Here is a 27,500-nt window from a genome sequence, read left to right as displayed (position 1 = left end):
CCCGACGGGGCGGCCGAGGGCGCTGGCAGCGACAGAGAGGACGGGGGAGCGCCGCGACGGGCCCTGCGGGCGGTGTATGTGCGCTGTGAGAACCCCCAGGGCGGCGCGGCGGGCGGCCGGGAGGCCGGGGCGTGGCAGTGCTTGCTGAGGGCCTGCGAGGCGGCGGGTGCCCTCTTCACCTCTGTGCCCTTCGGGGAGCTTGACTTCGGGGAGACAGCTGTGCTCGACGCCTTCTACAATGCAGGTGAGGCAGACACCCCCTCAGTCCTTCCCTCACGCCGCCTGCTTTTCTTACCATGGCGCCCGCCATGATCCTCGTCACCCTCACCAGTCACCCTTCCCCTAACTTAGCCACCAGCCTGGACCGCCTTTCGGGAGGGGAGAGTGGGTAGCATTATTTAAACTATTTAAACCTTTTGACAGATAAGAAAACGGAAGCGACTGGTATTTCGCTTTGTTATTTTACGGGCTCCTTAAATATCCGTTGACCCAGCAAACAGCCCATAACCTAGATGATGCGGAGCCCTCCTCCCCACCTGTTATCTAGCGTTTAGTTCCTCGCTCCGGCCATGTCCTTACAGCAGTGCGTGGGCCCCAACCCTAGCCACACATTAGAATCGCCTGGGGAACTTTGAAACCTCCCCATGCCCACACGGGGCCCCCGACGAAGACCCGAATTGGAAGCCTTGGTGGGTTTTAATGCTTTCCCGGGTGATTCCATTTTGTAGCCGAGAGTGGGAATCTGGGTGTTACGATTGAGCGTGTATACCTACGTGTAGAGAGAGGTGCTCTTAGAGATGCCTCAGTGTTCTTTTTAGGACTCTAATTACTGTCCCCCAAACATGCTTTGACAGTAGGTCTGTGCTCTGTCTACCACGTGTGTGAGGGATATATTTTATCCCACAGTGCACAAGGCTTTGGGGGTTCAGGGTCTCCTCCGTTGCTGGAATGGGACCCCAGATCTCTGAGTTCACTGTAATAAGTACTGGGGTGACATTAATAGGCCTTGGATATGATGCAGTCATTACCTGGGAGTCCTTATGCCTTGGCTTCTTGACTGATCAAAAGGTGGTGACCGTGCCTACCCTAAACCTAAAAGCACGTGAGAAAGTGCAGGCGGATTTCTTGAAGACACCGGCCACACCACGCTCAAGCCATAAGCCAGGCACAGCGCCGTCGTAGCCATCGGTTCTCTGCCAGAGGCCTTAGGGATCTGTTTTCTGCAGAGTAAATCCTCCCTGCCTGGAACAGGGGCGGGGTGTCAGGCTTGTTCAAATAAAGTGGCCTTTGAGCCCGTTAAAAACACTCTCTTGACGTTTCTGACTGCTCAGAGTATACTCTCCAGCATAGCGTCTTTTTAGAAAAGTTGTTTGGGAGCCCACTTCACCCAGAACCACTCGGTTTTCTTGACTTCTATTCATTCTGCTCCGAAATTGGAGTTTGAACAGACCCTTGTCTGAAAGGTTCAAGGCTGCTGCAGCCATTCTGCACAACCGTAGCCGGCTGCGCTGGTGCCAGCCCTGAGGATGGGTGGGCAGCGGCTTTATTCCTGCAGGGTGAGGGGTGTGTGTCTGTGACAAGCCTTTATCTACCAGCAGGACCCCTTCCGGTCGGGTGTGAAAGGTAAGTCAGAAATCTTGGGCTTTCAATTCCAGAGCGGCACAACAGGCACATCGCCTTTTCTTGTGCTGGGTCTGGATTGCCTAGAATTTTCTGCATCATGTGTCTCCTTTGGTTGACCTTAGCTTCGCCTTTTTTTTTTTTAACTTTATTTATTTTGAGAGAGACAAAGACAGTATGAGTGGGGGGAGAGGCAGAGAGCGAGAGAAACCCAAGCAGGCTCCGAGATGGAGATGTCAGCACAGACTCAGACACAGGGCTCAATCCTATAAACCATGAGATGATGACCTGAGCGGAAAACAAGAATTGGCTGCTCAACCAACTGAGCCACCGGGGCACCGACCTTGGCTTGTTCTTGACTAAGTCGTTTCTCAATACATCATTATAACTTATAAATATAACTTATATGTTTATAAGGTACATAAATGTAACTTAAATATTTATAAATTAAATAAATATATATAAATATAGCAATAAATTCTTTTTAAAAGTTTGACAAAGGATGTATGTAACTATACTAAGTGGGTTTGTGGATTAAACAGACAACCCCTTACTCACCTCTCCTGGCTTCCTCATCTCTACCACTCAGACTTTTTGACATCTTCACCAAAAAACACACGAATCTGTCACTTTGGTGTCTTTGTAAACGCATGCTGTCCATCACGTAGCTACTAGCCAGCCACAGGTAGCAGTTTACATTTAAATGAATTTAAATACAGCAAAAGTCAGATCCTGGTTTATACCAGGTGTATTTCAAATGCTCAACAGGCACTGTGAAGAGAGTATTTTCCTCATCACAGGAGGTCCCATTGGACAATGCTGTTCTAGAAAGATGTTTAGGGGGGAGGGGACCTATGGAGCTGTCCCATATGTATTTTAGGGAGACCGGTAGGTGTGAAGTGTGAGCACTTCCAGTCTCTGGTTCCCATAGCAAGGCGAAGCCAGGTTGGACTGTGTTTTCCTACTCCTGGCGTGGTTTCGTGAGGCCCTGTGTGGGTCTGGATCGGAGGTTCCAGGTCACCAGTGCCTGGGTGATTTGCTGGAATGTGAGGGAGCCCCAGGCAAGGACAGGTGATGCTGTGGTGAAAAACACCGCCATGGCCACGAGTACTGTAAGAAACAAATCTAAGATCTCTGTCACATAAAATTTGCCGCTTCACCATTTCTGAGTGTGCATTTCATTGGCCTTAAGTACATTCACGCCCTTATGCATCCATCTACAGAGATCTTTTTGACCAGATTAGACAAAAACTCTGCTCCCCTTAAATAGTAACCTGTCCTCCCCCGTCCCCCCTAGCTCCTGGTAACCACTCTTCTCCTTTCTATCTCTGTGAATTGGACTGTTCTAGAGATTTCATAGAACTGGAATCATACAGTATTTGTCTTTTTATGTCTGGCTTATTTCACTTAGCATAATGTCTTCAAGGTTCTCCGTGCTTTCGCACATATCGGAGTGTCTTTTAAGGCTAATGAAGCCTCCGCTGATTGCATACACCACGTTATGTTAACCCCGCATCTGCGGACTGGCTTTTGGATTATTTCCACCTTAGGTAATTCTGTCTGAATACCTGTTCAAGTCTCTTCTTTCACTTACTTGGGTATATGCAACCGAGTTGTTGGATCGTATGGCAATTTCATGTTTATTTATTTATTTTTTTTTTTGGAAAAACATCCTGTTCACTTTGAGCAGAGGTGGTGGTCACCCCCATGAGCCTTTGGTCCATAGAAGGATTAACTTATTTTTTGAGCATGTCTTATTTTTTGAGATATGTCTTGACTCCTTTGAAGTGTCCATTTATCTACTTGAACAGATTTCATAGGTCCGATGTCAGGGCACTTACTGTGTGTGCAGAGTGCATTTACACGGGGCAGCCTTTTCTCCTTCACAGGTGCGTGCTATGGCTCCCTCTTGGAGGTTCTCCGTGCTTGTGAGCATATTAGAAACCAAGAGTTTGTTCACAAAGGAAATCTGGGCAACCCTGTCTCCAGCTTTTCCGCACATTTTGACCTGGAAAGTCTATTCTCTGGACTCCGTAGTTGAACCCGCTTACCTTGGTATCTGATCTTAAACTGAGATCTGGCTCGGTCGAACAGTACATTCATCCCTCAGGAGTGTGCCGTCTTATTGATGGAGGTTTACTCTCCAGGTAAAGCAGGTGGTTAATGACCAGTCTATGTTAGAGCCCCCACGGGGAGTTAGCTAGTAACTGTTCCGATGACCTCAGCGCCTTTGATGGAGCCCGCCCTGGGGCGCAAGTTCTCTAACCACTGCTGTTGGCTTTGGCTCTGCCTAACTTGGCTCCTGTTTGAATCTCATTTAGACGTTCCTTTCCTGCCCCCAGGCCCTGCTTCTGAGGTTTTCTTTTTCAGTTACTTTCTCGGTGATTTTACACGTTGTGAGCTATTACCACCTACAGCAAGAAATCCTTGCACTTCTGAAGAAGACCAAGGTCAGGGCTTTAGTCTCCAGATGAGTTGTTTGGCTTTGCTCTATCCTGAGGATGCCCCTTTCCTGGCTGGCTCACACAGTGTCATTTGGAGGGCTTGTGGCAGGGATTGCTTGGTTACCAGAGGTTCGTGCTCCTGGTTGTTGCTGGGAAATGGAGCTCCGTTTTCCAGCCCTTTGAGACTTGCCGGGATGTACAACTTGTTCTGGCCAATGAAATGGAGTTGTAAGTGGCGTCTGTCACTTCTGGGCCCACGTGTTGGCATAGTGAATAGTCCTTCACATACTTTGTCACCCCTTCTATGGTCCCCACAGAGACCTTAGAGGCTCAGTGTAGGCGATGGCAGTGGTGCACAGTGGAAGGCCCATGGATCCCTGAACCACTCTCGAAATATCACTATTGGAGTTGGTATGTTTACTTCGGAGTTCACATAAGCAAGAGAGAAGCTTTTATTTGGTCAGGCGACTAAGGCTCCTGAGATTTGGTGTGGAGGGCGTTTGTTACCATGGTAAGAGTGCGACTTGGGTTATGAAAATCTAGCCCAACTGCTAGGAAGTTGTCTCTGCGATCTGAGATCCGGCCACGTATCCCCTCAAGGAATGGATCATCCCTGTTCCTAATCGTGGGGCCAGACGCTGCGCTGCTGTGAGTGAAGGAAATGGAATTGAGGCGCTTGGACCGTCAGGTTCATACCCGTGATGGGAGAACACAGTCTAGCTTTTCTCTTTGCTTTCACTGGTTTGGGAGGTCAGGTTAGGTTTTCCTTTTGTATTAAATGATGACATAGTGATTCTGTTATGTTTTTCAGCAGATGGTAATAGTGTGCGTTCTGCCGAAAGAGGCTTTGTGATGGTTTCGTGTAAGGCCCCTCCGCTTCCTTTTGCGGCCCTTCACGTGGGTTATGTCTAGCCTCTCTGTCTGTGGTGTTCCTTGTGGATTCTTTATCAGCTTGTTGACGAAGCTGTGCCCCGTGAGCTTCCGTGTCTTCTTCCACAGCCCTGAACCTCCCGTGCAGTTAGCTTGGGTCCTTGTGATGAGGGCTGGCCTGTGAAATGCGAGCAGCATCAACACTATGACTTTGAAAGAGAAATTCGTGTGCCACCTCCATCTCTCGGTCATTTGCCTCTCTTATGGCAGACTCAAAGGTCATGTGTTTTTTTTTTAATGGTTTTTATTTATTTTTGACAGAGAGAGATGGTGCAAGCAGGGGAGGGTCAGAGAGAGAGAGAGAGAGACAGAATCTGAAGCAGACTCCAGGCTCCGAGCCAGCTGTCAGCACAGAGCCCGATGCAGGGCTTGAACCCACGAACTGTGAGATCATGACCTGAGCCGAAGCCGGACACTTAACTGACTAAGCCACCTAGGTGCCCTGGAGGCCATGTGATCAAGATGGGATTTGTCTCCTGTGGTCAGCCTAACCTAGGTTACCCCGAACCCCGACTCATCCAGTGGGCCGTGCATTCTGCTAGAAATGCCTGACCGAGTCCCTCAGCTGGCTTTCACGGGCTTAGTCCGCAGGTGTATTGGCTCCTACTCAGGAGAGAGCCTTAAAAATGCCTTAGGACTTGTAATTAGGTGCATAGTCTCCTCCTTGCTGTGGAAAATACAGAAGGTTCTAAAGAAGATAGGTGTGGGTCTAGTGGTTGTAGAATGTGTACTTTGCATGCATCTCTATCTGATCAGGAGACTGGCCAAATCTATTTCGATTAGAATATAAGGGCAAGAGTTCCTTAATCTATTGTCTTCTCTTAAGTAAACATTAATGAGTGGAATCATCAACCTGGGAGTCAGGCCTGACCTCCACCATCTCGGTCATTGACATATCCAGCTTGTTGCTTTCAAAATAGTTCTCAGATCTGCTGGATTTCATTCTGTGTGCCCCTGGTACCTTGGTACAGGCATTATTTTCTTTCGTCCAGGGTGCTGTTAACCCCTTTGTCCCTGGTCTCTTAATGTTGGGTCAGTTTGGTGCGTTCCACTCCCTGTCATCTGCTTGGACGCCACCGGGTCCTGGTACCTTCCACCCCCTGCAGTCTTGCTTTGTACAAAACATCCTCAGCCTTCACACCTCACTTCTTCAGGGAAACCTTGACAGACCCCTCACCCTTAGCCTCTCTCTGTCGCTTTGAGCCCACTGAGGTTTTCACTCCTAGCGAGTAACACAGTTGTGATTAAATACTGATTTAATGAAAGTCTGTCAGAGAAAGACAGATATCATGTTTTCACTCACATGTGGAACTTGAGAAACTTAACAGAAGACCATGGAGGAAGCGAAGGGGAAAAATAGTTACAAACAGAGAGGGTGGGAGGCAAACCATAAAAAACTTAAATACAGAGAACAAACTGAGGGTTGATGGGAGTGGGTCGGGGAGAGGGGAAAATGGGTGATGGGCACTGAGGAGGGCACTTGCTGGGATGAGCATTGGGTGTTGTATGGAAGCAGTGAATCACGGGAATCCACCCCCAAAACCAGGAGAACACTGTATACCCTGTATGTTAGCCAACTTGACAATAACTTATATTTAAAAATATTTTTAAAAGCTGCAAAAAATAAATAAATACTGATTTAATGGTTGATCTTCCGCAAGACCTTGAAGTCTTCACCCATAGGCAGCCAGATGCGGTTTTCTTTGCTACTCTTGGAGTGCATCCTAGGAATCTCTCACTAGTTCCTTTTTAGAATAACTCTCAGTGGACACAGATGACACTTGCTTTCTCCTGGTGAGATGAAGCAAAACCCGTTCAGTGCCCTCAAAAGGAAATCAGAATGGGGGCGCCTGGGTGGCTCAGTTGGTTGGGCCTCCGACTTCGGCTCAGGTCAGATCTCACGTCCGTGGGTTCGGGCCCCGTGTCGGGCTCTGTGCTGACAGCTGGCTCAGAGCCTGGAGCCTGCTTCCGGTTCTGTGTCTCCTTCTCTCTCTGCCCCTCCCCCTCTCATGCTCTGTCTCTGTCTGTATCAAAAATAAATAAAACATTTAAAAAAAAAAAAAAAGGAAATCAGAATGGGGTTTCCTGTAGAAGCCATGTTTAGTGTGGTGGCCAGGCAGAGATACGGTGCAATTGTGATTGTCCTTAGGAAATAAGATACATCCTAACGACACATCTCTGGATCTGAGCCTTTCTCCTGAGTGGTACATACCGAATAGAAGAGACCAGAACCACTTACCCTGGAGACACTGGAATGGAAACAGAGGTTTGAATTGTGTTCTGGGAATACTGGTTCTTTTTATTTGTCCACATTTTCTACACTGTATATATTTTTTTTATAATATAAATGCTTTTCTATTAAGGGCAGTGGGAGATTCACGATGGGGTTATAGCTCAGAAGCCTCCTTTCTCCCTGCTGGAGACTGTGACATGGCTCGCCCAGGCCTCAGTGGCTTTACTCCCAAGGACAAGGCTGCGTGAGTGCTGACTGGACCTTGGCTGTCCTCGGCTGGACCTGGCAGCTGGCTTGCCCTTGGACACTGTTCCCGGAGCCTCCTACCTTTCCAGCTGCTGTTAGTGCTGCTGATTAGGCATTGAACCTGGAGCTGTCCTCCTTGCTTACTCACGTGGGTTGAGTGCAAGAAGGTTGCACCTACAGCACTTCCTTGTGGCTGTGCTGATTGAGCCTGAGTGTGTTGAGGGTTGCTAAATACTTGTGGGCTGGCCTGCTATGCTGCTGGCACCTGTTATTGGGGCGAAAGTGTTTTGGGTTCCCAGCAACCAGGTTACAAATATATTTTTGGAATGCAAGCCCTAAACTCTTGTTCCAAGACTCTGTGTATCAGGCTTTGAGACAGAAGACTGTTTAAATCCTGGTCACATAACCTCTGTGGGGGAGGGGTGAGCTCCTGCAGAGCCTGCTGGAAAACTTCTGGTTGCCACCCCCCACCGCCCACCTTGCTGGCCTTCGGGTTGGGTGTGGCGGGGCTTGGCCAAAGTGCCCTGTGGTTGTTGGGGCTTGATGGGTGAAAGGGGGTGCAGCGCAGGAAGGAGCCGAGCTGTGCACCTCGGCAGGAAGCAGAGTTCGCTGGAGCGTCTGGGTCTGTGGGAAGCAGACGGGCGCGAGGCCGGATCGGACAGGGTGAAGGTGGGAGAGCAGAGGCGCATTAGATGGAGATGCATTTTTTTCTTAAATTTTTATTATGGAAAATTTCAAGCCTGTACATTACCAGCTTCAACAGTGATTAACTTTCTGCCATCTTTATTTGTTCTTTACGTACCCCCGGCTCCACACTTGATTATTACACTCAAACTCTTTTTGAAAAATGTTTATTTTTGATTGCGTGTGGGAGAGAGCAGGGGAGCATGAGCAGGGGAGGGGCGGGGTGGGGGGCGGAGGATCTGAAGCATACCCGGTGCTGACCACAGAGAGTCTGACTCGGGGCTTGAACTCACAAACTGAGATCATGACCTGAGCCAAAGTCAGACACTTCACCAGCTGAGCCACCCAGGCACCCCTTACTCTTATGCATCTTTTTTCTTTTTTTAAAGTTTATTTTTGAGGGTGGGGGGGTGCGTGAATGGTGGAGGGGCAGAGAGAAAGGGAGACACACAAAATGTGAAGCAGGCTCCAGGCTCCAGGCTCCAGGCTCCTAGCCGCCAGCAGAGAGCCTGACATGGAGCTCAAACTCCCCAGTTGTGAGATCGTGACCTGAGCTGAAGTCAGACACTTAACTGAGCGCCCTGCTCTTGTACGTTTTTAACGTGCGATGTGTATGCATCCAAGTACACAAATCTCCACTGACTAAATCCCTGTAAACAGACCCTGTCACGATAGACTATCCATTGGTCCAGAAAGTTCCCTCATGCCCCCTTCTGCTCATTTCCCTCTCTCCTCCCATTCCTGGCACCAGGCAGTGACTGAGGTGCTGTCACTATCAAGTATATTGACCTTTTCTAGAGTTTTGTATAAATGGCCTCATGCAGTGTGTACTCTTCAGTGTCTGGCTTCCTCGGCTCAGCAGGATGTTTTTGAGATTGACCTTTACAGTTGCGTGTACCCACCGTCTGCTCCTCGTCCATGCTCGGTACTGTTGGATTGCATGGATGTACCACAGTTGGTTTAGTTACTCTCCTGTCAAAGGACCTGTGGGTTGTTCCCAGTTAGGGGCTATTACAAACAAAACTGCTATGAACATTCGCTCGTGGGTCTTTTTTGTGGGCAAATGTTTTCACGCCTCTCAGGTAGATACCCCATGGCGGAATGGCGGGATCAAAGGATAGGTGTGTGTGAAACTGTATAAGGACCTCCCACGCCTTCCTTCCAAGAGGCCGTGCTGATGGGTGTTCGGGCGGCTGAACGTCCTCACCGACACTGTCTATGATTGAGCTTTTCAACTTTGTCCTTGCTCGTGGGGGTATAGTGCTTTCTCATTATGGTTTTAATTCACCTTTCCTGGATGAATCATGATGGTGAGCACCTTTTTATGTGCTTTTTGGCCGTGCAGACAGCTTCCTTTGTGAGGTGCCTGTTGAGACCATTTATCCATTTAATTGGGCTGTCCTCTCACTGAATAAGAAGACTTCTTTCTATATGCTGGATTCAAGTGCTTTGTCAGAGGTATATTTTGGGAACATTTGCTCCCAGACTACGGTTTGTTTATTCATCTATGTGGACCTGTGATGAGCAGAGAATTTTAGTTCTGACGGGGTCTCGTTAAGGTTCTCTTCCTGTTGAGGCTGCATCCTGTGTCCTCTCTGTGAAATCTTGGCCTCCTTCCTGGTTGTGGTTCTGCACACACACTGTGGTGTGTTCTTCTGAATGCTTGACAGTTGTAGCTTCTACACTGATGTCTGTGACTGATATCAAACGAAGTGACTTGTGATAGACCATGCCTGACACCTTGTCTCAGGCACCTGAGAGAAGGGTCTTGCCCCGAATGGACTTTCCGGGCACTTTGAGTCTAGTTCCCAGGACCATGGCTGCCTCCCTTTCACCTCAGCATCCTGCAAAGTGTAGAGAGTGCAGGTGACCCTTGAGGTACACTGCCTTTCTGCTTTCTGGAATAAAGACCACCAAGACAGATCCATGACAAGACTTTACCAACATGTTTCATCATTGTGGCCCGCTGCCCTTGTTAATACAAGTGGCAGAGGGGAAAAAACCTTGGCTCTGCAGATCAGGTTTTTATTTTTGCCCTGTCATTTATTGGCTGTGTGACCCTTCATAACTTACTAAACATCTCTGAGCCTTGTTAAAAAGAAAATCTCTACTAAGTAGAGATTCAAACATAGTGCCCTGAACTTAAGTTTAGTAAGTGCTCAACAAATGTCAGTCCCCTGGGCCTTCCCTTCCTCCTACCAATAAATAGACCAGAACCTCACTGTGGAAGGAAATAGGCTTTGTGGAATAGTAGAGACTCAGGGATCAAACCCTTTGGACAGTCATCAGGCAGTAAGGCCACCTTATACTCCTGCAATTGGGGAAAACAAGTTTTTTCCCAAAGTTCTAACATTGGAGATTTAATCCTAACTCCATTCCTGGTCCTGTGCTGAAGAATGGAAGTAAGAAAAAGGCACAAAACCTTGCTTTGATAGGTTTTTTAGTTTTTCTTTTTATTGAGGTAAAGAATCTATATGGAAAAGGGCACCTTCATAAGTGCACTGCTCTGTGAGCTTCCATAAGCCATGTGTGCTGCATAATTCTGCGCTGGGATTAGAACAGGCAACCCAGAAGCCCGCCAGTGTGCGCTCGCTTCTGTTTTCCAGCCGGGCCAAGGGCAGTGACTGGCCCGATGTCTCAGCGTACATTAGTTTTGCCTGTTTCTGTACTTTTTTCTTTTAAAGTTTAATTTTCATTTCAGTATAGTTAACAGACGGTGCAGTATTAGTTTCAGACGTGCGGAATAGTGATGAGACGCTTCCACAGAACACGTGGTGCTCCCAAGTGCCCTCCTCAGTCCCTGTCACCTGCCGCCCCCGGTAGCCATCAGTGTGTTCTCTGTAGCTAAGAGTCTATTTCTTGCTTTGCTTCTCTCTCTTATAAAAGGGCTAAGACAATTGCCTTTTAGTGTCTGGCTCCTTTCATTCACCATTATGTTTGTGGAATTGCTCTCTGGTGTTAAAACAGCAATAATTTGTTAATTTTCATGTCTAGGTAGTATTTCCTTGTAAGAATATACCGCAGTGTATGTTTTCTGTTGTTGAACACTTGAGTCGTTTCCGATTTGTGACAATTAGGAATGGTCCTGCTGCTAAGGGTATTCCATTTAAAACAAAACAAAACCCAGGCTCTGTTGAAAAGTAATGCAGCCACTGCAAGTGTCCAGTGCAGCGGTGTTTGGTGTATGTATACAATCATGGGGCCATCGCTGCAGTCCAATTTCAGGCCACTTTGCACCCAAAAGAACCCTGTACCCATTAGCAGTCATTACCCACTCGAGCCGCCCAGCCCCGCACCCAGGCAGCCATTACTTTGTGCCTCTACATTTGCTTATTCACATAGACGGCGTTGTGTGCAGCGTGTCTTGTGTGGCTGGCTTCTTTGCGCTTGCCCCGCGTCCACGACTCGCCCGTGTTGTGGCTCGTATCTGTACTTCGTTCCTTTGGTGTTACTGCATCAAATTCCGTTGGATGGAATATGTTGTTTTTATCTACCTGACAGACATTGGGCTTGTTTCTAATTTTGGCCATTGTGAATAACGGTACAACTTCTTGCGTGGACATTTGTTTGCCTTTCTCTTGAATATGTGCCCAGAAGTGGGATTTCTGGGCCATATGGTAACTCTACATTTAACCTCCTTTAAAAATAAATGTATCGATTGTTAGGGGTGCCTGGGTGACTGAGCTCAGGTCACAATCTCTCGGTTTGTGGGAGAGCCTGCTTGGGATCCTCTGTCCCCCTTTCTCTCTGCCACCTCCCTCACTTGTGTGCGTGCTCTCTCTCAAAAATAACATTAAAAACTTTTTTGTGCTTAAAAAACCACATAATAGAAAATTTACCATCTTAGCCATTTCCAAGTGTGCAGTTCAGTAGTGTTCAGTACATTCACCTTGTTGTGCCCCCAGTCTCCAAAACCTTCCATCTTGTAAAATGGAAATCGCACCCATTAAATAACTCCCGGTGCCCCCTCCCTTCCACTCCTGGCAGCCACCACCTTGCTTTCTGTTTGTAAGACTTGACTACCGTGGATGCCTCTTTTAAGTGGAACCCTGCAGTATTTGTTTTTTCGGACCGGCTTATTTCATTTAACGTAAAGCCTTCATGTTGTAGCGTGTGTCGGGATTTCCTTTCTCCTGAATAATATTGAATTATTGAATAATATTGAATATTCAACATTGAATACTATTCCATTGCAGAGATATACCGTATTTTAACCATTTATCCATCAGTGGGCTATTGGATTACATCCCCCTTATATTTAATGTTTTGAGGAACTGCTTTTCAAAAAGAGTTTCAAAAACTTTTTCTAAAGCCGTTACTGACTTTACATTCCCACCAGCAGTGTGTGAGCGTTCCAGTCACGCCAAATCGTCATTAGCACTGGTTATCGTCTGTTTATTACAGCTGCCTTGGAGGGCTTTCTGTGCTAACTCATTGTTTTTATTTGTATTTCCGTGATCATGAAGGATGTTGACTGTCTTTTCTTCTTGTGTTTGCTGCCCAGTTGTATACCTTCTTTAGAGAGACGTCTGTTCAAATCCTTTGCCCATTTATTTTTAGTTATTTATCCTCTTTGTATTGAGTTGTAAGAATTCTACATACGTTCTAGAGGCAAATCCCTTGTCAGGTATGTGATATGCAATTTTTTTTCTGGTTCTGTGATTTATCTTTTAACTTTCTTGGTGCTGCTATTCTCTAATGCACAATTTAAAATTTTGATGAATTCCAATTTATTTATTTTCTTTTATCCCATCTGCACTGTTGCCCCTAATTTTTTTAAGTTTCTTATTTATCTTTATGTCAGTTGTCAGCGTGCTGCCACCTGCAAACTAGCTGCCTTCATTTTGTAAATAAAGCTTTATTGGGGCACGTCCATTCATCTATGCAGTGGTGGAGAGTGTGAGGCCACAAAGCTAAAAATACTGTCTGGTCCTTTACAGGAAAAAGTTTGACAACTTCTGTTATGTAAATATAAGCACATATGAATGTACGTTCTTATTCTCCCTTTCTTAGTAAAGGTATCAGGCCAAATACACTGTTACACACCTTGTATTTTTCCATTAACAGTCAAGCCTGAACAGCATTCCAAATCAGAATATGGGAATCTCCCTTCTTCTTTTTTATAGCTGGATAGTACATGATTGCGTAGATGAATCTTGTGTATTTTACCAATCCCTTTAGAGGATACTTGGGTGTGTACACACACACATATATATACACACACACATATATATATTTATTTATCTTTTTTTCGCTACCAAGCCGCAGTGGGCAATTTTGTATATGTGCTATCTAATATACATACAGGTGTATTTGTGATGAGGTACCCAGAACTGGCATTTGTGTATTAAAGAATAAATACACCATGGGGGCACCTGGGTGGCTCAGTCGGTTAAGCGTCCGGCTTTGGCTCAGGTCATGATCTCATAGTTTGTGGGTTCGAGCCCCGCGTTGGGCTCTGTGCTGACAGCTAGCTCAGATCCTGGAGCTTATTTCAGATTCTGTGTCTCCCTCTCTCTCTGACCCTCCCCTGCTCATGCTGTCTATCTGTCTGTCTCTCTCAAAAATAAATAAAAACATTAAAAAATTTTTAAAACAAAAGAATAAATGCACCTGCACAAATAGTTTTCCAGTCTTCTGACTCTTGGTAATCTGATAGTTGAGAGATGGTATCTGTTCTAGCTGGTGTTTCCCTTATTCTGAGTGTAGTTGAGCACATTTCCCTTATTTCTGAGAGCTATTTATTCAAGATCCTTCCTGGTGCTTTTTACCTATTGGTTGACGGGCCTTTGGGAGAGTGTTTAAATTCTAGAACTTTCTATGTTTGGGCACAAACTCTTTGTTATTCCTCTGTTGTTCATATTGGATCATTTCTACTGTACTCTCGTTAAGTTCACTGACACTCTCCCCTGCCTCCCGCCCCCATGTCACATCCATTCTTCTAGCGAGTCCATCTGTGAGTTTTCTATTTTGGTTATTATCTTTTTCACCCCTAAGATTTCCATTTGGTTCTTCTATTTATGTTGGGATTTTCTGTTTTTTCCGTTCTTTTCAGAAGTGTCTGCCCTTAACCTCTTAAAGAGCTTTTATAATAATTGCTTTAAAATCATTGTAAGGTGATTCTGATACCTGTCATCTTGTCATTGGAGTGCACTGGTTGTCTCGTCCCATGTGAATTTAAAGCTTTCTTCGCTTTGAATGCAGGTGATTTTTGGATCGTACCCTGAACCTTTTGTGAGGAGGGCATAGGCCTCGCATGTGTCCTGGGGAGCCTGCTGGCAGCTTTGCTCTAACAGGTGGTCGGCCGAGTTGGTTGAGGCTGCCGAGTTGTGGTTGCATTTCTGATTTCGAAGCCTTTTCAGTACTGCATGGCTTTGTACTTGGTGATTCACTGGAACGCCCCTTTCGGTCTTGCGGCCAGAAGACTGGGGCTTTCGTTAACCCGCTAAGCCCCACATTTCCACCACTGCCCATGTTTGAGGCCAGGAGTTCAGAGAGAGAGAAGAAAACAGGGGTTCTCTGCTGCCCACCCCGTTTGGGCCCACAGCGCCTGCAGTTAGAGCAGAAAATTCCCCCGTCTCAGAGGTCCAGGCACCCGCAGAGCCCACCGCCGCTGGCTGGCTGTGCCGGCCTCACTGTGGGACTGCGAGGGTCCTGGGGATGCAAGAGGACAGAGGAAAGGAAAAAGTGGAGAGTTGTCTTCACTGTCTCTGAGCATTAGGCGTCCTCTCTCCTGCTTTCTGAGCCAGAGCTACAGGGCTCTCCTGGTGCTCTCTGTATCCACACCCCACACCCATTTTGGGGTTTCAGGCTGCCTTAATCCCGCCTAAAGGGACTGGGGAGACGGGGGGAGTATAGGACCCTTGAATGTGGTTTGCCGGGACTTTGGAATTGGCTCTTCTCCAATCTGCTTGCTTGCTTGCTTGCTTTTCATGTTTCTAAATACCTAGTCAGTCCATTCTGCCTGGTTTTTAAAGATGCGTTCAGGGGGAGACAAGCCAGATTGCCTACTCCATCTGACTTGGAACGAGAACTTGTACTGTTACATTTTGAGATGTTTTTGTCATGAAGTCTTAGTAACCAAAATATAATATCTCTGCATCATACTGATGAACGTACCAATAAGCAAAAATATCCTCCAGGCCAGCTTCACTGTATCAGACCCGTTCTCTCTGTATGAGATGCTCTGTATGACTGTTAAGATTGGGAGCAAAGGAGGTGGAATACAAGACCCACAAGATGGTGGAAACGGTTGATCATAAAGGTTCTTACTTGGTCTCTAGCATAGCTCTCCAGATATTTTCATTGTGAGCTGCAAGCAAAGACCCTTTTGATGTTGAGAATGACCCTTGGGCCGTCCTTGGATCTCCTAAGGCTGAGGTTTTAAGACCTGTTGGATGGGTTCCTTAAAAACCATGTGTTCTCTTTCCTGAAAATGAGAATCATACATTCAAAATTATTGTCCTTGCTAAGTGATTTTTGTAAAGTCTGTGGCTAGTGAGGCACACTTGGTGCAAACCAGTAACTCTGGACATTGATTCTCATAGGGCCACCTAGGAAAAAGGGTCTTGGTATGTGGGGTGGGGGGAGAAAATTAGATGAGATAAGGACGAAGAAAAACGGTCCTGTATCCAAAAACGGAACTGGGTCCCCTCCACAGGCTGTGAGGTAGACACTCAGGAAGCTGGGAGCACAGAATGGGTGAAATCATGGTCAGGCAGAAAGCCTGGCACCGAGAGTTGATCTTGAAAGAGTAGTTGATTTTGTCAAGGAAAAGGGGGATGTTATCGTTGAATTGGATATAAAGGCCACAGGTCCTCTTGTGTTGATTGGCAGTCATTTTAGTGAGACAATTAGAGACCAAATCAAGGAAGGCAGCGGCCATTTCCTACAATTTTGTCACTCTGACAGAAAAGCTCAGTGACACCCTCTTCACAGTGTGTGCCATGTGGTACCAAAACTTCTGACTCTACTCATCTCTGAAATTGCACACGTCTTGACGGCAGAGTATGGCACAGACCTTTTAGAGAGGGATGTCTGCTGGTCAGAAAAGGCTTTTAAGGAATAGGTCTCAAAAAATGTTTGCCCAGGAGCATCCCATCAAAGCAGATCCCTTTATAAAAGGCTTGAAGGAAACTGCAGAGAACATCCAGGAGGCGAAGATGAAAATATTGCCATGTTTAAAAGCTGCCATGGAGCCCAGAGTGGGAGCCGTGACACATACCATCCGAGATGTTGACTCTGACATGCCGTTTCCAGTCCTGAGCACACCATAGTGTGTGGCTGTTGTCCTTGGCCGCTGGAGGAGCAGTGTAAGCATGTGAATGCTCAGTGACCTCAATCATGCTGCCTTCTCTCTTACCCATAGTTCATTGCATATGGTCTCAAATGAAGCCCGGTGAGCCTGTTCATCTCACAACATAGCTTGTTTATATTTGGCATATTTCTTTGGAAAAAACTGGTAGGGGACACATCTCAATCACACTCATAAAATGACACACATTTATTTTTTGGTCTTCTTTTTTTAAAATTTTTATTTATTTTATTCTGAGAGAGAGTGAGAGAGCACACACAAGCAGGGGAGGAGCAGAGAGAGGGGGAGAGGGAGAGAATCCCAAGCAGGCTCCCCTGACAGCATGGAGCCTGATGCAGGGCTCGAACCTATGAACTGTGATATCATGACCTGAGCTGAAATCAAGAGTCAGCCGCTTCACTGACTGAGCTACCCAGGCACCCCCCCCCTTTTTTTGGTCATTTAAAAAATAAGATCCTGGAAAGTGAAAAATAGGGGGCCAGATACAGGTTACTAATGTCCCCATTCTCCTGCACCCTGCCCTGCCCATTGAAACGGGGTACCCGTCCCATGCCTATGTTCTAATTTGGTAAGGATTTGTTGACCTCCCGACACTGAATTGGTAGGTTGTCTCCTCCTCATGAGATTGGAAAATTGGGTTTAAAATAGAAGTAGAATCTGCCTCCTGTCCAGTAAACTTGGGTGCTCTTGTGTTTAGGTAGCTTTGGATAACTAACGTTGCACTAAGTTCAATCAGATGTCTTTACATTTCTTTGGCAGTAAAGTTCTTCTAAAATCTAGTTCATTTAGATACAACCAGTCTTCCTTATCTCAGATCGCCTGGCATGTATGTCAAGACTGGCATGAGCCAGTGCAGTCGCAGAATTACCATGTGGTCAATCAGTTACCATTGTGTCATTTTGTCGACAGGTGCTCCACTTTGGAAGTCAGATGCTTCTAAACCACGCTGGGAAATTATAGTTTTCCTTACTACTTATAAAACATTTCACGAAAATAATGTTCAAGATAATGATCAAGGTTTTCAATGAACTAAAATCCCATGCATCATTCTTCTCGATTTCATATTAGCATGTAGGAAGATGATTGCAGTTGATTCTGAAATTGTATAAAGGACACTTTGATTTGAAATTCAGATGCTTTCCTGCTAAGAGTAGATTTTAAGGGGACCCTTGGCTTTTTTTCGCAAGTTCCTGTTGTGGTATCTCTTAAGGTTTGTAAAACCAAGAGGAGAAGGGGGCCTCTGTGTCCCAGTCAAGGAGAATGGTTCATTCTCTGCAGATTTTTCCCCTGAAGCTGACCTTTGTCATTAGAAACTGAAAGGTGCTGGTTGCTCAGAGCCCAGGCTGCCTTTGCGAATGCACATCTGAATTTTACCTCTTCTTTATCTGTGGTCTGTTTGCCGAAGACTTAGCTTGATAAATCAGCTGTTTTACCCCTGGTGGCCGTGCTTCAGAAAGTGAGTCAGGAAAGTAGTAAACCTCCCGTGGACCCTTGGGAGCCCTGTTTGTGTTGTGCCCTCGCTCTGACCTGGGGGGGATCTCGGTGCTTCGTTCCCCTGCTGCGAAGCAAAGCCAGTACCTACCCTGCCAGTCTACACCAGGGTGGTTCTGCGACTCAAACCACGATGTCTGTGGAACTGGTCTGTAAACGTCAAAGCAGGTGACCGCTGCAGTGATGGAAGCTCTTAGGTAACTTACGGTCTCTAGGGGAGGAAAAAAAACCAGCCTTGGTGCTTCGTATATAATAAAACGTCCAGTGTGTGTTTAATCATATTTAGTATTTATAAATCTGCAAAATTAGTATCTTAGGAGTTGTAAAAATAAGCTGGTCAAATATTGTTGTGTAAATCCTGAACGTAAACTCAGTCCAGTGGCTTGAGTGACGCATTCAGGCAAAAATGTCAAGTTGGGGCGTGAGACGGTTTCTCTATTGAGCATGGATTCCGGGCAGTTCTGAGTAGCAGAGTCAGCCTGCTCTGTGGTAGTTAGGTCCTGGTAAGTCCCTATCCCAGCCTGTGGTCGAGCCACCGAGGGCCCTTTAGCGGCCGCGGTGAGGCTCGTGTACAGGACCCAACACAGAATGTTGAGAAGGCAGAGGAAAGAAGGAACTCGTGCCCCTGGATTCGAAAGTCCTCCTCAGTGACAAGCTAGTCCATCAAGTTGCAGGTTTCCTACAAAAATGGTTGGCATAACGGGGTGGGGGGGCACTGCTGGCCTTCATTCCTGCCTTCTGCCCTTTCCCATCGCTCTGCTTTGTCTTCCAATTGCTTCCTTTCCTCTATTAGCTAATAGAGCAGTCTCCATGGCCTTGGACTTTGCGTCTTCATTGCCATTTCTTAATAGCATAACTAGACAACGCATTCTTCTTCATATGAGTACGTAATAGAGTCCAAGGAACAATCCTACATGCAGAATGCCTGATTCATTCAGGCGCAGTGATTTTCTGGGCTCCAAGCACCTGTCTCTGGGGAGCAAGCACCCCTTTGAGATCAAATAACCAGGCTGGGTTGTGTGTCTTTAGCACATACGTTTGTCCTTTCTTGAGCAGCAACCTCAAAAGCGTGAATTAGCATAGGATAGGCTCCCGTTTAAAACCCCTCGTGAGGGGCTCCTGGGTGGCTCAGTAGGTTAAGCGTCTGGCTTCAGCTCAGGTCATGATCTCATGGTTCGTGGGTTCGAGCCCCGTGTCGGGCTCTGTGCTGACAGCTAGCTCAGAGCCTGGAGACTGCTTTGGATTCTGTGTCTCCCTCTCTCTTTGACTCTCTCCCTAGCTCACGCTGTCTCTCCATGTTTCTCAAAAATAAATGTAAAAAAATAAAAAAATTTAAACTCCTCATGATTATTTTTTAAAAACTTGTGAGGCATTGATACCACAGTGATTTTTTTCCTTTGCATTCTCCTCTTTCAGCAATACATACTGAAATATTTGGGAATGAGATGCTTGGATGATGTCTGGGATTGACTCAAGAATAATGTGTAAGGGGTGGTGCTTGTGGCGCTAGAGATGAAACAGGGCTGGCTGTGGGTGGATAATTGTTGAGGGACGTGAAGTGGGTATGGGGGGTTCATTATACTATTCTGTCTACGTGTGTGTGTGTGTGTGTGTATGTGTGTGTGTGTGTGTACTCATCATTTTCCATGGTAAAAAGTAAAAAACCACGAAACCACCCTACCTTAGGCTTCTCATTGACTTGAAGTAGAGCACAGCCCTCCTCACGTGGCCTTCAGATCCCATAATCACCTGGCACCTATTAACCCTTCCTGGTTCATCTTCTCATGAAATTATTTGCAGGAGCCCAAACGCTTACGCCCCCATCTTGCCTCTGGCCCTTTGCGCTGGTTTTCTTCTCTTCCTACAACACTCTTTCCTTCCCTTGCAGTCACCTCATCCTCACCCTGATTGGCGTGACACTTCTGGACCCTTGGCTCCCAGGTGACCTCCCTTCTTGCAGGCCTTCCCTGATTGACCTCTGCCCCAGTGTGGGTTGGATACCCTCCTGGTGGGGGGGCCCTGTCATGGTGCCCCTCACTTCAGCCTTCCTCTCTCAGTGATTCTGACCACTACTCCCTGCCTGTCGCTGTCAGTGTATGATACATTTTTTTGAGGGAAGGGATTAGACCTTGTTCACACCTGGGTCCCTTGTTTTCAGCACAATGCCTGGCATGTTGCAGGCAGTCCAGAGGTGAGAGAAGAAAAGGCCCACCCGGGGCGTGTGGACACTTGGCCTCTGGCCTCCTACCGCCTCCTGCTTGGAGGCACAGCGGTGCCCGGTACGCATGTGGCTTCCACCTACCTTCTCGTTTTTGCTCCCATTCACGTCACCTCTGTTCTGTGTCCTTGGGACTTCTGCCGACTCCCTGTGAGTCACAGCAGGACATTCTTTCCAGAATCTCTGCATGTGGATAACAAAGGTCCAGTCAAATTTGGAGCCTTTATACTTGCCGAAATGCCAAGTTTTGAAATGGTGTCCACTCCTAGTAGGCACACTCAAACACATTCCTTATTGATGTGATGTGATGCTCCACTGTTTGGAATAGGCCGCTGTAGGACACAACTCCAGGGGCATTTGAGCTACATTGTCAAGTTGATGGCAGACATGTGAACGAGGAGGAATGTGTGTTAACAGCCATTTGAAATAGGAAAAAGAAATAAAAGTGCATTTAGACGGGATGGGTAAAGAAATTTCCCCATATAGTATGATGCTCTGCTGATGTGAAAATGCATCAGGCAGAGCTGGGCGTGCCGATGGGGGCATCACACCAGCCAATGGCAAGTCCAAGAACATGTATGGTGTGCTGCTGTGTATATAAGGTTCACAAACCAGCAAAATGGACCAATATACTGTTGAGTTCACACATTATAATATGTACACACATGCATATATAACGTGTATACATGCATATACAATCATGTATAACATGAGCTTGTGCATGCACGTAAGTAATATACATGTGTGTATATACATCTGTGTACACATATATTGTTTCATATATGAATATACATGCCAAGAAGTCCAGAGGTCAGGATGGAGGTGGTGTCCTGGCAGGAGGGAGGGAGATGACAGGGAAGAGGCCTGTGACAGTCCAAGTGCGGATAATGCTCTCTCCTGGGTTGCACAGCAGGAGTGTGGTTTTACGTTTCATTGTACTGTACTTTGTAATTTGTATATAAGCTAAACGTAGTCTTTGGAGATGTCCTGTTTTCTAATGAGAATTAAACTAAGTCCATCAGCACTCTTTACGTGAGGCTATGTTCCCAAGCGCTTTGATGAAGGACGAGGTTTATTTTGTTGCTTTTCTTCCACTGTCGATGGGGTAATGTCAGTCCAGCCATTCCTCACTGTCTGCGGTACCTACCAGACTGTTGGTACAAGTGCACATGCAGTAGTTCCCACTGGCGATCAGTAGGAAGTAGGTGAAGGAGACAGATCACCTCCTCCTCCCACATCATGTCCTGTCCTTGTTCATCACAGATGTCGCCGTGGTGGACATGAGTGATGTCTCCAGACAGCCTTCGCTCTTTTACCATCTTGGGGTCCGAGAAAGCTTTGACATGGCCAATAATGTGATCCTGTACCACGATACCGATGCCGACACTGCTCTTACACTGAAGGTAATGGATATTGTTCACCTTCTTGTGAATACTTCGTTTTGGGAAAATGGTATTACACGTTCAAATGAAACGTACATGTAGTATAGGAGGTTGGAGGAAAACACAGATTCGCGTGTGCAATTCCTTCCTTCCCACCACAGGTTCTCGCTCACACAGACAACTTCCTGACCACAGTGTGAGCACACGTACCACAGAGGGGCATTTGTAGGCCTCCTGAATGTTTCCAGGCTCGTTAGGGAAGTGGAAGCAAAAAGTTTTCCTTGAAGCCAACACACAGCTCTGAGTCCTTTAATGGGCAATGTGCTGCAAACCTACACATTAAAAAAATACTTTCTCAGCTTGAATAACAAGACAGCACATAATCATTACCAAAGCAGGCAGAAAGTTCTAACATAGATATAATCTATATTTAATCTGTTATCCCCCCCGCCCCACTCCATCATCCAAAGCAGAGGAAAACTGAAAACTTGTCTGTTTGTGCACAATTAAGTAATTACTGAGATTTAAAAAAATGATTCTTGCACGTTTGAAAAATGTTTTTTTGGATCATAGTGCTTTTTAAAAATGGCCATGTTCGGAACAGAGTGGGGCATTGGCCGTGGAGCAGGAGAGCCTGTGTAGGGGTTGAATCACAGCCTTGTCCGCCAGAAACTAATAGGACACCATATGTTAACTGTGCTGGAAGTAAAATAAAAACTTTAGAAATGCTCCTCTTTGTGAAAGGTGTCTAAGGTGAGCTACTGTAAAACTCAGATGATATTAATATTGTTGAATATCGTAATACTAGTCAGCAAAACCTGGTCTCTATTAAATCATTTCAGGAACAAAAGATGAGTTTGTTGACAGCAGTATTGCCCGACCTTGGCCGCACTTGACGATTACTTGGACAATTTGCAAATATCCCAATCCCCACATCAGACCCCAGACCAATTACATCACAGTCTCCGGGGGATTTTTTTTTTTAATCTCTCCAAAGTACAGTGATGGGTGAGAGCTAGTGGCTGAAAGTTAGCGTTCATGGATGCCATTTCTAAATGTCCAGCTCCCTTGGTGTTAAAAACCACTAGTACATAAATAATAGCAAAATTTCGTGATGGCAAAGTTGAACAATTTTGTGTTTCTTGGGATTTAATATTAACCAGCTCTTTCTAGGTTCTTTAATAATCAGGGGTTCTTTCCTGGTAGAAATATAGCCTGCTTCAGGTGTGAAACCTGTATGTATTCTGTGTCACGGGTGCTCTACACAGATGTGCTCTCTGTAATTGTAGCGTAGTACTGTGTTGTAAGACATCATTCGTTGGACATCAAAAGAAGAAACAGGTTTATTATTGTACTTGACGTTGTAAAATAGTTTCTCAAAAGACTATAAGCCATTCTAAAATATTACTTTAGATATTTAGATTGATTTTTTTACTCATTTTCTCTAAGGGAGTTGTGCTTAGAAATACTTAGAATTAGAAAACATGAAAGAGTAGGTTCTTAAGCTCTGTTTTGATGAGGAACATGATATCAGAAAGTATTTTTTTTCAAATGCAATACATGATTTTTCTCTATGATGCCTTAGTGGGCTCCTCTGGAAAGTCCTATAACCTAGGTTAAGTCTTAATTTTTAAAAATAGGGAAAAATACTTTCTAAAATGGAAACGGGTAGTCCATTGTATCTGACGCTGGAAGAAGCAATCTGCACTTTTCAACAGAAAACTGCAGTCTCAGAATATAGAAAACCCGTTTATGAGGCAGCTGTTTAATTATGTTTTCTCTTTTCAGCAAATGTTGGCTGACAGCGCATAAGTGGTGCGGTCAAGGGCTGCGCAACCATTATGCTAAGTTAACTGAGTAAAATTGCTGTCAATGAATCGGAAGGTTCCTACACAATTACAGTAATGCGACAGAAACCGTACCAGCAACATGTGCCTTCTGTACAAAGGCTGATGGGGAACGGGGGTGGCGGCGACACTGATTGAGTCAACAAGTGATGGTAGACCTGAGGAGACCGCAGTACTTCCCAGGCGGTTCCTTGCCATCCCGGACACGGTTCCCTAGACAGGCGGGGCGCTCAGAGCCCGAGACCTGAATCTCACAGTGTTTGGACAAAAGCATTGCCGCTGCTATGGGACATTTTCATAACTGTCAGTGTTCCTCAATCATTCCAAAAGCTAGCCAATTATGACCTCTTTTCCTTAGAATATGAATTTTATGATTCTCTGAGGCGCACCTTATTTGAAGCTTTTTGCTCAGGGTAATCGGGGTTTCAAACAATAACTCTTGCTCTGAGGTGGGTGCTGGATGATGGGGGCCAACGTGCCTGTAGGGCTTTTGGAAATTAATGGGGTTTTTTAAAAGCTATATTCATCGCTTCTCGGCCTTTTGGCTAAGATCAAGCGTAGTATCTGTTCTTATCAGTTTAAAAGCTATATTCATCTTATCTTTTTCTTTTCAGGATATGGTAACTCAGAAAAACACAGTAAGTATTATATTTTCAGATTTTTAACCTGATAAATGTATATAAGATGCTTGCCTGAAAATCTTAGAGATAGCAAAGTGATTTCTTTTATTTATTTATTTATTTATTTTTTAAAGTTTTATTTACTTTGAGATCAGGGACGGGCAGAGACAGAGGGAGAGAGAAAATCCCAGGCAGGCTCCCCACTGTCAGCAGAGTCCCATACGGGGCTCGAACTTACAAACCATGAGATCATGACCGAAGGTGAAGTCAGACACTTACTTAACTGGCTGAGCCACCCAGGTGCCCCACACAGTGATTCCTAATTGTGCCTGTTGGTATGTTTCTCGGGGGGAGGGCGGCTAGAACCCTGTTCTTTAAGCTGCCCGCTAGCTTGGGCCTCACGCCCATCTGGGGTGAAGGGCGGGAGGTAAGGTCAGACAAATGGACATACTCTTCATTGTGTCCTGGGACTTTGAGCCTGGAACCGTCTGGGCTGTCTCCGGATCTGGGTTGGTCTCGTGGACTGCCAAGATTCTTCTTACTGGAGCCATTACCTTCCATATTTCCCACCAAAGTTTCCCTGGCAACAGAGAAACATGAACTTACACCTGAGGTAATGCGGGGCCTCACCCAGAGTTCCTACGGTGGCATAGTGATAACACCATGTTGGTTGGAATTGTGTAAGGAAATCACCACTTTAAAGACATTCAAATAAGTTCATGTCCGTGGAAATGGTGCCAAGGTTACCGTGTACCTTCAGTGCACCTCGAAGCACACCTCTTTTTAAAACTGTAACACGGTGGTTTGGCTGGTCGTGACCTAGACGGAGGACATGTCTTTCATTTCTTTCCTTTGACCTCAGCCTGCTTGCACTGGTCCTTCTAGAAAGGAAGGGCCTTCTGCCTCTTTTCTATACCAGTTGGAATTCCCAAAGGGAGAAGGACAAAAGGGTGGGAGAGGTAGAGCTCTCCCAGGGGTGCCCTCTATAGGGCAGCAGGACCTTTGCATGACATTCCCCCTCCACACAAGGCCCCACCCAGCCCCTGTGGGCATAGTCTTCTCCAGAACCCAGGCAGAGCTCTCTCTCTGAGATGGGAGCATCGACTCTCCTCCACCATGCCAGAGGCTGAAGTTCTAGAAGCCAAACTAATGGTGTAGATTACACAGTTACCACCAGAGCTTGGATTTCATAAACTGACCTAGAAAGTTAAGGCATCAGGGTGGGTTTGAGTTCTTGGGAAAAGAAATAGGAAGACGTGTCACTTGATTTTGTCCCATTGACATACTGATACTCTCCACTCACAGGGGTCTTCCTTGTGCTTTCTAGATCTTATTTCTTAAACTACCTCCTAAATGGAGCTGGGGGGGGGGGAGGGAACCCAGTAAAAGGAGCCTGAGCCCGAGGCTGGCAGGCACGGGTGTAGCCCCAGCCTCGTCTCTGAGTGACTTTGGGCAGTCATCCCCGCCCCCATCCTCAGTGTCCTCATGAGAAGGATGAACTCCTTCACTTGGCTCATAGATAACTTCCGATTCTCAGAGTCTGTGGTTACATATTTGTTGTACAAGTGAAAAGACGTAACTTGGATTTAATGCAAGGAATGTCTTGGAAATAGTTATTCCTCAAAACAGGAATCACATTAAGGCAAAGCAAAGAAGAAAACTCTTTTCCCATCCTGACTGTTGGGGGTTTGGGAGCCTAGGAAGATTCTTGTTCTCGAGGAGACTTGTGTCACTGTGTTACCATCCCACTACATCCCCTCCTTTCTGGCACCTGCGCTCTCCTCTCCATACCCAGGAGTTCCAGCACATTTCTTGGTAATTCGGACTACGCCCCAGCGCCACTCTGCCTGGGTGTCTGTGTATGTACGTGCTTGTTTGTTTGTTTGTTTGTTTGTAATGAACTTATTCTAGAGGATTTGGCAGCTAATCTCTCTGCCGTATTTGCTATTACTTTCGATTTCAGTGCTTACTACTGGTTGTCATGCTTCGTGGGGTGTAAAAATTGAGAGCATTCAGGAGAACAAAATAAAGGACCTGAGGTGGCTGGAAGGGTGGAAAATAGCACCTAAGAGGCAAGGTTGAAGGGAAATAAACCTTGACAGGTATTGTTCATGGTCATTTTCAAATGTTTTCCATTTCTGGGAAGTAGGGAGACCGTTACTACTTCTACTCTGGGTGGCAGAGAAGTGCAAACTCAGAATTAAGGTCGTGAGGCCCCTGGGGGGCTCAGTCAGTTGAGCGTCACTCTTGATCTCAGCTCAGGTCATGATCTCATGGTTTGTGGGATTGAGCCCCTTGTCGCACTCTGGGATTCATTCATATCCTCCCTCCCTCCCTCCCTCTTCGCCCCTGCCCCACTCATGTGCACACTTCCCACACACACAAAAAAATAAACATAAAAAAAAAAGTTGAGATCAGCAGAATGGTCATCTCATGGCTAATAGTGATTAAACGTCGAAAAAGAAAGTCACAGTAAATCAGGTGACTTTTAAGGAGAGTTTACTCAATTGCGCCCTCAGTATAGATTGAGCTAATGCAGTTTATTTTTTTTTCACGCATGCAAAGAGCTAATGCAGTTTAGAAACAGGGGTCTGACTTGTCTGACTGTAGAGGTTTGGGGGAAGAATCTGAGGAAATTTGGGGTCTGTAATAATTGGACAACTTAAAAAAGCAGCATGACATAGTCCTAAGCAGTGAATTGGGAGGTCGTGTGAGGCAGGTGTACGGATTAAATGGCCCCAACTGAACACGCCGCTGAATGCTCGAAGTGCTCTGTGAGGAGACGCAGACCTAGAGGCTCTGAGATCCCTGGTCCAGGCTGGCGCGCCAGTCAGGGCTCCAGGCCAGCAGGGCCAACAGCGGATCAGGGGAGAGGGAGAGGTTTACCATGAGGAATCCCCTCGCCTAATTATGGGAGCTGAGAATTCCTGCCGTCGGCCATCTGCAAGCCAGACACCCAAGAAAGCCGTTGGTGTAATGAAGGCCCAAGTCCTGAGGCCTTAGAATTAGGGGAGCCAACGGTGTAAATGTTAATCCCAGAATCAGAGAGGACCGTCCCAGCTCAAGCAGCAAGGTGGCAAGAGGGGCAAATGCCTCTCTTTCTCAGCTTCTGTCCAAGCCCAGTGGGCTGGGGGATGCCCACCCACACGGAGTCCAGTGCTCCTCTCCACTGGAAGCCCCTCACAGCCACTCCCGGTCCTAATGTTGAGTCTGGATGCCCCAAGGCCAGTCAGGGTGACACATGACATTAACCATCACAGGGAGGCACACTTGCTTTCATTTCTAGGGATTGTTGTTTGGTAGGGTTGTAGAGGATGGGAAGCCAGTTTCTAGGCCTCAGGCTGGACCACACCCGCAGCCATTCTGGGCTCTCTGGAAACACAGTGTCACCTTTTGTACACAGCTATTTTTCATACCATGCTCATATTCTCATGTTCCAGGTTCTGTTTTTAAATGTTTGTTTATTTTTGA

The 27,500-nt window shown here is 46.3% G+C and overlaps 1 protein-coding gene and 1 pseudogene across 1 annotated transcript in view; both read left to right on the top strand.

The window, feature by feature from the left end:
- Positions 1 to 27,500, top strand: part of MAP3K15 (mitogen-activated protein kinase kinase kinase 15) — a gene marked incomplete at its 5' end in the record, with an annotated part of 123,320 nt that continues 95,820 nt past the window's right edge. The window contains 3 exons of the mRNA XM_029929621.1: positions 1 to 244; positions 21,444 to 21,583; positions 24,024 to 24,047. Of these exons, the coding sequence (XP_029785481.1) occupies positions 1 to 244; positions 21,444 to 21,583; positions 24,024 to 24,047 (408 nt within the window). The remainder of the gene's footprint in view (positions 245 to 21,443; positions 21,584 to 24,023; positions 24,048 to 27,500) is intronic.
- LOC115284534 lies at positions 23,935 to 24,038 on the top strand (annotated as a pseudogene).

Source organism: Suricata suricatta, chromosome X (assembly GCF_006229205.1).
Source record: "Suricata suricatta isolate VVHF042 chromosome X, meerkat_22Aug2017_6uvM2_HiC, whole genome shotgun sequence".
In the NCBI taxonomy this organism is placed as follows: domain Eukaryota; kingdom Metazoa; phylum Chordata; class Mammalia; order Carnivora; family Herpestidae; genus Suricata; species Suricata suricatta.
Note: the sequence above shows the minus strand (reverse complement) of the source record. Positions and strands in the feature narration are given on the sequence as shown.